Source organism: Heterodontus francisci, chromosome 39, assembly GCF_036365525.1.
Source record: "Heterodontus francisci isolate sHetFra1 chromosome 39, sHetFra1.hap1, whole genome shotgun sequence".
NCBI lineage: Eukaryota > Metazoa > Chordata > Chondrichthyes > Heterodontiformes > Heterodontidae > Heterodontus > Heterodontus francisci.
Genome location: NC_090409.1, coordinates 19,279,265 through 19,290,496, shown reverse-complemented (window position 1 = coordinate 19,290,496; position 11,232 = coordinate 19,279,265). Strand labels below are relative to the sequence as shown.

Sequence of the window (11,232 nt, the reverse complement as noted above, 5' to 3'; positions counted from 1 at the left end):
AGGGGCAATTAGATGGGGGTTCTGTTCACAGGGGCAATTAGATGCAGGTCTGTTCACAGGTGCAATTAGATGGGGGTCTGTTCACAGGGGCAATTAGATGGGGGTCTGTTCAGCGGGCAATTAGTTGAGGTTCTGTTCACAGGGGTTATTAGATGCGGGTCTGTTCACAGTGGCAATTAGATGAGGTTCTGTTCACAGCGGGTTGATAACTAGATGATGCTCTGTTAACTGAGATAATTAGGTGGGGTTCTACTCACGAGGGTAATTAGATGATTGCCTTTTCACAAGGAGGCAAGTAAATGTTTTTCTGTTCACAGGGGAGTAATTAGATAGGGGTCTATTGACGGGGTGGCTGGTAAGTCGATGGGCGTCAGTTTACAGGCAGTAAGTAGATAGGGATCTGTTCACAGAGGTGATTAGATGAGGGTTTGGTCACAGGGGGTAATTGGATGCGGGTCTGTTTATGGAGGGAAAGTAATTATATGAAGGTCTGTTCACGGTGTTGTGGTGTCAATAGATGAGAAACTGTTCACAAGGTAAGTAATAGATGTGAGGGGGAAGTTGTTCACAACGTGGCATTAGCTGCGGGTCTGTTCACGAGGGTAATTAGATGAGGGTTTTGTCACAGTGGGTACTTAGATGTGCGTCTGTCGCGGGGGATAATTAGATAAGTGTCTGTTTACAGTGGTATTATCATGAGGGTCTGTTCATGGGACTGTTAACAGGGCCCCTACTCAGTGATACGAGCTAACAACCCGCCTGCCTTGTGGGTGTCTCGGGAGACACTAAGGCTAGGGAGGAAACCCTATCAGAAAATCCGGAGCAGAGGCCCTAAGGCGGTCATGTCTCACTTTTGGCATGTTTCCAGCAGTTCCTGCGGACAAACAGATGCCAGACGTCGTGCTCTGCACTCCTTTGGAACCCACTAGGAAGGCCGAGAGGGCGAGTTTTAATGATTGGGCAACTCACAACGCCCAGACGGGATGGCCCTAGGAGCCAGAAGCTCCATGACCCAATGACGGGCCCACAGGCAGGAAAAAACCCAAACCGCAGGCCAAGCGAATCCACTGGAAGCATTTCCCTTCCAAACCAAGGGTCCTACCAGCTTCAGCCCTCATAATTTTTAATGGTGATGCACACTACTGGGGACGCCTCCATGTTGAGGCACCCTCGCACTTCCCTTACTATCTAATAAGTGCCCACCTCTCTTATTGGGGCTGCTAGCTGTCCAAATCTGCAGGCAATCGGGTTCAGCCTGCAGCCTGAGGAACCCACCCTCCAACCTCACTTGGACAGGGCTCCCGGAGGTAGCCTCTTAACCACTCACTGACCATTGGGGATGGGACACGCCTTTGACCCCAGTGAATGAACGTCTGCAAAGGTGGTAATGTCCCACCCATTGAGAGCAGGGAAGCCCTAGTATTAGCACTGGACTGTATTGAGTTAACTGCTACAACCCAGAGTGGTAATGAACCATACTGAACAGAAACGGCACAGGGACCCTGTGATAGCAGGTTTTATCCACTGTGTTTAGGTGATACCAAAGAGAATGAAGACCACAGGCTTTGTCCCGACCCTGTGCCGTTCGCCCATTGTATCTGGCACGGTACTCAGACACTAACAGAGCAAAGGGACAAATATTGCAACCAAGATCTGTGCTGCATTAGCTGATCTCACTCTGTGTGATACTATGATACAGACAGCAGCAAGGACCCAGATTCCAACTGAGGCCTGTTTTCAGTTATCTGATCTCCAGCTTAACAGCCCAACAACAAAAGTAGACCATTCACCTTTTCTAGACTGTTAAATTAAATCTGCATTTTAACCCTATTTTGTCGCCTTGTTTCTGTAATCTGTAACGCCCTTGCCTAACAAAAATCATTCAATCATAGTTTTGACATTTTCAGTTGACATAGCCTCAACAGTGTTTGTGGGAGTAATGTCCAGATTTTCAATACCCTTTGTGTGCATAAATCATCACTGATATTGCCCCTTCCTAACTCTAACATTAATTTGATCCCCCAATATTCTGGAATCACACACTAGAGGAAAATGTTTCTGTATATGTCATCAACGTATTTAATGATCTCAAACACCTTAATTACACCATCGTCTGCAGTCAAAGGAATGCAAGCCGAATCTGTACAACCTGTTCTCTTTAATCAACCCTTTTTGTCTGGGAGCATTGTGGTAAAGCTGTGTCATGCTCCCCTCCAAGACCATTACGTCCTTCTTGGTGTGCAGTACCCAAAACTAAGCACAATACGTTTAATGACCTCGAACGAGAGATTTATATCAATGTAATATGACTTCCACCATTTTGTATCCCAGCCGCCTAATGAGGTAGGACAGCAAAAGGAAGTGGATACATATTTCAGGAAGTAGAAAACAAAACGTGGGCAATATGTCAGGGTTATGAGAGTAAGACTTTCAAAGAGCAGTAGAGAACTGGTGGGTTGAATAGCTTCCTATGGTGCTGAAAAGGGCCATAATTTTTAACTAAAGTTCCTATTCAGGAAGGGACTCCTAAGAAGATGATGATTCTTTTCAAAGCCTTTTGCCTCTCATTTCGAAATATCTATTTTAATATTCCATGTGCGCCTAAAATAGATTGCTTTTCCAAAATAAAGATTTCCCTGGATTTCTCTCATCACAATCTATGTCTTTTTGATGATGTTTACTGAGACTATAAAATCATAGTCCAGTAATGGGCTGATAGTGGAAGGTTATGCTTCTTAACTATACCTTATTAATTTCGCTTGTGGAAGAGCACATAATAAGCCATGGGTAAGGTAATTCCAATTCCTGATATTCAGTAACTTTAGCTATTGATCATAATAACAAATGAACATGAGCCAGCAGGGATCAATGGATATTGATTTGGAAGCATTACGTGGGATTATTTTCAACCTGGTTAGCTTGTGGACTGTCAAGCAGTTTCATTAGCCCCGCCATCACTCTGCGGATAACTCAGCTAAATCAACACACTCCAGAGGCCCAATTTGGGATTGATAACCATTCTGAATCATTGCTTGTATCTCCTTTCAACTGTACGTTCAGAAGCAAAGTAAACAAAATTGTAATTGGTCCTTTTGGTTTTTCCCACAAAAAATGCATAATAACCTTTAACCACGTTCAGTCGTAAATATTAGAATAAAAACAACTCGCTCAGTTTGTTTGTGCAAATGCATAGAACTAATTTCAGTAATGAAGTTACCTAATTGTCTCTCTGGAGGCTTCCATGATCTATATATTGACTGTACCACAAACCATGTGTTGATACAGTTGAGACATAATCTTTTCGGCCAAAAAATGCATGAGCCAGCAACTGGTCTAGTTTATGCCATTTTCTATCCAGTTCTTGCCGCAGTTGGTGTCCCTGGTAAGTTGTAACCTGGCCAGCCGTGCAAATCTGTTTTATCAGATTAATAATCTTCCTGTGTATCTGGTGGATGTGTTTCTAAATTGTCACATATTCTGCAGTAAACGCTCAAGGTCTAAGTTACCCTCTGTTCATATTATATCTTCAATATAATATTTAATGAAACTGTGGTTATTTTTCTCTGGTGCAGACTGCATTTTTCTACTAACCTGTCATTTGACATTCAAAATGAACTGTTCATCAGATTATAAACTTGTGTTTGGTGCTGCATTTTGCTTAAATTTCTATTGCGTATAGATCAGCATCTCAAAGTCCAAATGAAGCAATATTGAACTTCAAGAAGAAAGTATTGTTTTCCTTTATCTTTTCCTGCTCAGGTTGCATAGGCCAGATCAGCCTTTGTGTGCCCGTCCTCTTCTTCATATGCCACGTGATAGGGAGATTTCATAGACTTTTAAACACAGAAGTGATTTCACTGATTAGACAGGTCCTCAATAGAGCATCCACTTACACACTTTCTACTCATGATGGAGAACATTGGCTGTGTTACTTCCTCCACCAGCAGTCTTCAGTTTGTTTGAATTACTTACATCACAATTTATGAGATCAACGGACAGATGAGACGAGAAATTATCCTAGATTTCCCTGTTTGTGCAGCTCAGTATGAAACAGAAAATTGCACTGGCACATGTACCCATCAATACAGCTCAGGTGCATTAAGCTTACCTGCAATGCAATCTATCTTGAGGACATACTGCAATATATAAGTTCTGCGCATCAGTTGTAAAGGGAGCAGTCAAATGAGCAGATGAAAAGTTTAAAGTTGCTGCATGACATCTCCATATATAATAATAGTTGTATTACAGGAATGAGCAACGTTGTGTTCTGAGTATTTGAGTAAACAACTGAGCATTGAACAAACTCAATTGCTTTTATTGATACTTGTGACTTTTTCAATAAATAAGACGATGGTTCAAATTTGATATAGTCTTCTAATGCCGACTGGACTGATGTAAATCAGCCCCCCAGTGAATTTGATTTGTAACAATGATATTATTTAAAAAAAAATACTGCTGTTTAGATTTATTGCATGACTGATACTTTCAGTGGTATTTTCGTATCTCATCATACACTAAATTGGTTATTTTGCTAAATAATGAAATTAATACCGCCTGAATTCAAATGATACACATATCATTACAAGCCAGTAACATTGAGCTGTAACATAGTAGATTACAAAAACTAACTATGTCGTTCGTACATTCCTTAGTCTGACAAGGTAGAGAAACCATTGGCAAATGTTCCTTCACACATTTTGAATTGGAAGAAGGTAAATTCCTCAATGACTTGTAAGACAGGAGTAGATTGCTGAGTTACAGAGAGGAGAAGCCATGGAGAGCTCCTGTCACGAGGATTAGAATCCTAAAATAGAAGTTGGTGGACGGTGAGTCAGCATTGGTCAGCGAGTACTGGTGTCTCGGGTGAATGGGCTTGATTCGAATTAGGACACAGGCAGCAGCATTTTGAATCAATGTTTCCTTATGGAGTGTGTAAGATGGGAGATCATCCAGGATAGCATTGCTATAGTCTGGAGTGGAGTTAACAAAAGCACGATGGAAGATTTCACAAGCAAATAGATTCAGATGGAACAGAGATGGGTAAGATAACGGAAGTGGGATGAAATAGCTCATGTTAGTGGAAAAGGATATCAAGTGAGCAGCACAACACATTGTCAAAGGGCCAAAATGGGTTTTAAAAGTCTGTACTACCCTGTGACAGTGGTCAGTGAGGTGGATAAAATCAATTTCTGAGCAACAGAGTTTGTGCTGGGATGAAATCAGTGGCTTCAATCTTCCAAATGTTGCTTTAGCGCAATTTTGAACTGGCAAAACGTCTATCAATACAGTAAGCCAATATTACATGACCAGTAACATATTTCATTGATGTAATGATTTACCTATTTTGCAGAGAAGTCACAGGCTCTTCCTTTCTGTGCCAGTTAGGAATTTATTGTTCTTTAAGGAACTTTAATTTCCCAGACATTGCCTCAAAGCGCCACATAGTTATTTCACACCAACTATGCTTCGCTATTTTTATTAATCCTCACTCCTTTCTTATTGTTCTTGCTACTCCCTGTTTTATAAGTTTGACAAACTAGTTCTTCTGGCCACAATGCCACAAGAGCTAGGTTTTGCCGCTTCAAAAAATCCATCGAGTCTGGAGAGCAGTATTGGTCAGGTGGCGGCCTTTTCATCATTCCAAGATTTTGCTTTTTGCCTTATCTGATGTTTCGATAGCCTTTATGAAGCAACTATTCGAACTCAATAGGTTTATTCATTTTGCCACATTATGGATTGCATGGTTTCACATGGCACCCAGGTGTCTACTCTTCATGACATTTACTGTTTTTATTTTGCAGTTTCAGTTTGAATGCACATTATTTGTACTGTTAATCAGAAACTCGCTTTCTGCATTGATGTCATATGTATTTTACTCAATTAACTGATATATTATTGCTTGTTTTTACTATTGTTAATAAGTTGAACATTATTTATTCCAGCTTAAGTTATGGCATTCAAGTTAGAAGTCATTACTTGTTTTCATTTTTGTTTTCAAACTTATTTCCAGTGTATTTGAAACGCCAGTGTCTCGTTTCAATGTTAGACTGGCTTCTTCTTCTGTTTTATACGTTCATGGGATTTGGGCGTCGCTGGCTCGGCCAGTATTTATTGCCCATCATTAATTACCCTTGAGAAGTTGATGGTGAGGCGCCTCCTTGAATCGCTGCAGTTCATGTGGGTTAGGTATCAACAGAGCTGTTTGGAAGGGACTTCCAGGATTTTCCCCCAGCTTCAGTGAAGGAACGGTGCTGTACTTCCAAGTCAGGATGCTGTGTGGCTTGGAGGGAAACTTACCGATGGTGGTGTTCCATGCATCTGGTGCCCCTGTCCTTCTAGGTGGGAGAGGTCGCTGGGTTCAAAGGTGCTGTAAAGGAGCCTTGTTGCATCTCTGCAGTGAATCTTGTAGATGGTACACACTGCTGCTACTGTGCGTCGGTGGTGGAGGCAGTGAATGTTTGTTGATGGTGCGCCAACAAAGTGGGCTGCTTTGTCTGGATTGTGTCGAGCTTTTTGAGTGTTTATGCAGCTGCTGTCATCCAGGCAAGCGGAAAGGATTCCATCACAATCCTGACTTGTGCTTTGTAGATGATGGTTTCGCTCTGGGGAAGTCAGGAGGTGAGTTATACGCCACAGGATCCCTTGCCTTTGACCTGCTCTTCTAGCAACAGTATTTATATAGCTACTCCAGTTCAGTTTCTAGTCAATGGTAACCTCCAGGATGTTGATAGTGGGGAATTAAGTGATTGTAATGCCATTGAATGTCCTGTGGACATGGTTAGATTGTCTCTTGTTGGAGATTGTCATAGCCTGGCACTTGGGTGGCGTGAACGGTACTTGCCACATATCAGCCCCAGCCTGGATATTGTCCAGGTTTTTCTGCATTTCTACAGGGACTGCTTCAGTATCTGAGGAGTCACAAATGGTGCTGAACATTGTGCAATCATCAGCGAACATCCCCACTTCGGACTTTATGATTGAAGGAACGTCATTGATGAAGCAGCTGAAGATGGTTGGGGCTAGGGCACTAAGCTGAGAAACTCCTGCAGTGATCTCCGGCAACTGAGAAGATTGACTTCCAACAAACACAGCCATCTTGCTTTGCGCTAGGTACAACTCCAACCAGCGAAGTATTTCCGCCTGATTCCCATTGACTCCAGTTTTGATACCATACTCAGTCAAATGATGCCCTTGCCTCACCTCTTGAGTTCACTCTTTTGTCCAGATTTGAACCAAGACTGTAATGAGGTCAGGAGCTGAGTGGCCCTGGTAAACCCAAACTGAGCATCTCTCTGCAGGTTATGGCGAAGTAAGTGACACTTGATAGCACTGTCGGACACCATCCATTTCTTTGCTGATGATTGAGAGTCGACTGATGGGATGGTAACTGGCAGGGTTGCAATTGTCCTTCCTTTTGTGTGCAGGACATACCTGGGCAATTTCCAACATTGCCGGCTAAAAGCCAGTGGTGTAGCTGTACTGGGACAGCTTGGCTAGGGGCACGGAAAGTTCTGGAGCACAGGTCTTCAGTATTATTGCCGGATGATGTCAAGGCAGTATCTAGTGCCTTCAGTCGTTTCTTGATATCAAGTGGAGTGAGTCAAATTGGCTGAAGACTGACATCTGTGATGCTGGGGACTTCAGGAGGAGGCCGAGATGGATCATCAACTCGGCACTTCAGGCTGAAGATTGTTGCAAATGCTTCAGCCTTATCTTTCGTACTGATGTGCTGAGCTCCCCATCATTGAGGATGGGGATATTTGTGGAGCCACCTCCTCCGGTTAGTTGTTTAATTGTCCACCACCATTGCAACTGGATGTGGCAGGACTGCGGAGCTTCGATCAGATCCATTGGTTATGGGATCGTTTCGCTCTTTCTGTCGCATGCTGCTTAGCATGCAAGTAAACCTGGGTTGTAGTTTCACCAGGTTGACACCTCATTTTGAGGTATAACTGCTGCTGCTCCTTGTGTGCCCTCCTGACTGAACCTGCGTTGGTACCCCGACATGTAGGTAATGGTCGAGTGGGGCATATGCCTAGCCATGAGTGTCCAGATTGTGTTTGAACACAATTCTGCTGCTGCTGATGGCCCACAGCGCCTCATGGATGCCCAATCTTGCATTGCTAGATCTGTTTGAAATCTGTCCCAATTAGCATGGTAGTACTGCCACAAGACACAATGCAGGGTATCCTCAATGTGAAGATGGGACTTCGTCTCCACAAGGATTAAGCGTCGGCCACTCCTACCAATACTATCATGGACAGATGCATCAGCAGCAGGCAGATTGGTGAGGACGAGGTCAAGTACGTTTTTCCCTTTTGTTGGTTCCCTCACCACCTGCCGCAGACACAGTCTAGCAGTTATGTCCTTTAGGACTGGGCCAGCTCGGTCAGTAGTGGTGCTATCCAGCCTCTCTTGGTAATGGATATTGAAGTCCTCCACCCAGAGTACATTCTGTGCCCTTGCTACCCTCAGTGCTTCCTCCAAGTGTTGTTCAATATAGAGGAGTACTGATTCATTAGCCGAGGGAGGGGCAGTAGTTGGTAATCAGCAGGAGGTTTACTTTCCCATGTTTGACCTGATGCCATGGCACTTCGTTGGGGCTGGAGTCGATGTTGAGGACTCCAGGACAACTCCCTCCCGACGGCATGCCACTTTGCCGCCACCTCTGCTGCAACTGTCCTGTCGGTGGGACAGGGCACATTCGGGGTTGGTGATTGCAGTGTCTGGCACATCCTCTGTAAGGTATGATTCAGTGAGCATGACCGTGTCTGGCTGTTGCTTGACTAGTCTGTGACAGCACTCCCAACCTTGGCACAACCCCAGACATTAGTAAGGAAGACTTTGCAGGGTCGCAGACCTGGGTTTGCCGTTGTAGTTTTCGGTCCTGAGGTCAATGTGAGTGGTCTGGTCCAGTTTCAAACCCGATTGACTTCGTAGTGGTTAGATACAGCTGAGTGGCTTGCTAAGCCATTTCAGAGTCAGCCACATTGCTGTGGCTCTGGATTCGCATGTAGGCCAGGCCAGGTAAGGACAGCAGATTTCCTTCCCTAAAGGACAATAGTGAACCAGTTGGGTACTTACAACAATCGGCAATGGATTTATGGCCATCATTAGGCTGGCTTTTATTCCAGATTTATTAATTGAATTCAAATTCTATCTTCTGCAGTGGTGGGATTCGAGCGTCCATGTCCCCAGAACAATACCCTGAGTCTTTGGGTTACTAATCCAGTCACAATACCACAACTCCACCACCTCCCTTATGATTTACAAGTAGCATGTTGCATTAACACAGACCATTTTTATTTCATTTATAATTGTTATAACTTGACATTTCGAAACTCTCGAATACAGATAGTTACTCAAAAAATTGTTTTCTTGTGGGATGTAGTAGCCAAGGGGCAGATTTTGAGATTGTGCGACAGTGTATAACGAGGGATGATGAGGTGGTAGTGGTTTTACTTCATCTCTGATTTTTATGCTCATTGTCTTTAATGGAGAGAGATGTTAAACCAGCTGGCAAACCGCTATCAATATTTTGCATTAGCACGCAAAGTTAAGGTGTAGCCCAATTTCTAATGTGGACATTGCTTCTTTGCATTAATGCATGCCAATAACATCTTTTCTTTTCTACATTTCCCTGCAGTTAATCTCGTGGCAATTGTGATTCTGTCCCGGGGAAAGTGCGGTCTCTCGAAATGCATCACCTACTACCTGGTGTCCATGGCAGCGGCGGATCTGCTGGCTGTTATCACTGCCGTTATACTCAATCAGATCATTGACATTTACTTTCCCGGAAATTATCTGTCGCTTACTCCAGTATGTCAGATAAAAACCGCCCTGTCATATTTATCTAATGATCTTTCTGTCTGGTTTACCGTCGCATTCACATTTGACCGCTTTATAGCCATTTGTTGCCAGAAGCTGAAAGCAAAATATTGCACCAAGGAAACGGCAGCTGCAATCATAGGCATGGTGCTTATTCTGAGCTGTTTACAAAACATTCCATGGTACTTTGCATATGAACCTCTGTACATAAGTAACGGATTGCCCTGGTATTGCAGATTTAGGTCAATCTTTTATACCTCACCCCTCTGGCGAGCATTTTCTTATTTCGACTCCATAGCAACACCTTTTCTGCCATTTTTCATTATTTTGCTTCTCAATGCTCTGACAGTAAGATATATATTAGTGGCCAGCAGAGTCCGCAAGGCACTGAAAGGCAACACCAGCTCTGCAAATAATCCTGATCCTGAGATGCAGAACAGAAAGAAATCCATCATTTTACTCTTCAGCATATCCGCCAATTTTATACTGTTATGGCTGACGTTCACAATCCATTACGTGTATTATCGAATTACGAATAATTATTCTTACACAGGCTATGATGATCCTGTTTATATCTTTCAAGAGACAGGATATATGCTTCTACTTTTGAGTTGCTGCACGAACACATTTATTTATGCAGTGACTCAGTCTAAATTCAGAGAAGAGTTAAAGAAAATGGTGACATACCCAGTGAGTCAGATTTGCTCAGCACTTTTGTTTCAATAAGCAGAGAAACTAAGGACGTGCTCTAATTACAATTTAATTTTGAACTTAAGAACAGAAGAAAAGGGGGAAAGAGTAGCCGGATGATCAATCCACCATTCAAAAAGATCATGGTGGATTTTCTATAGGAACTCCGCTTTCATGCACTATCACAATAAGCCTTGATTCCGTTAGTGCCCCAAAATATATCGTCCTCGGTCTTGAATATATTCAACGTCTGAGACTCCACAGCCCTCTGAGATGGAGAACTTTAAAATTTCACAGCCCTCTAATTGGAAAAAAAACACATCTCGTTTTCTCATCCAAATGGCAAAGTACTTATCCTGAAATACCCCAGTTCTTGACACTGCAGTAGGGGATACAGCTTCTCAACATCTAAGCTGACTTGTCCCCTAAGAATTCGATACGTTTCAAAAAGATCACCTCTCATGTTTCAAAAACCCAGAGGAAATAAGTCTTTTCTAATCCATCCCTCCTCTCAGTACAGTTCTCTCATCCAAGGAAGCAAAGTAGTGAACCGTTATTCCACCATAGCTGTGACAAGCAATTCCTTCGGTAAGGAGACCAAAACTGAAAACAGCATACCAGATGTGAACTCATGAAATCCATGTATAATTGGACCAAGACTTCCTCACACTTATACTACAAACATAAAGACCAACAAATCATTTTCTGTCCTAA

The 11,232-nt window shown here is 43.0% G+C and overlaps 1 protein-coding gene across 1 annotated transcript; it reads left to right on the top strand.

The window, feature by feature from the left end:
* The first annotated feature begins 8,648 nt into the window (after positions 1-8,648).
* Positions 8,649-10,554, top strand: LOC137352845 (probable G-protein coupled receptor 139). Its single transcript, XM_068018699.1, has 2 exons — positions 8,649-8,688; positions 9,647-10,554. Exons 1-2 carry the CDS (start codon positions 8,649-8,651, stop codon positions 10,552-10,554), a joined length of 948 nt encoding a protein of 315 aa, XP_067874800.1.
* The last annotated feature ends 678 nt before the right edge of the window (positions 10,555-11,232 follow it).

Excerpts from the sequence above, each read along its gene's own strand:
- LOC137352845 (XM_068018699.1), top strand. The coding sequence starts at position 8,649 with ATGCCACTTTGCCGCCACCTCTGCTGCAACTGTCCTGTCG. Across the intron at positions 8,689-9,646 it reads CTGCTGCAACTGTCCTGTCG|TTAATCTCGTGGCAATTGTG; the intron begins GTGGGACAGGGC and ends ATTTCCCTGCAG.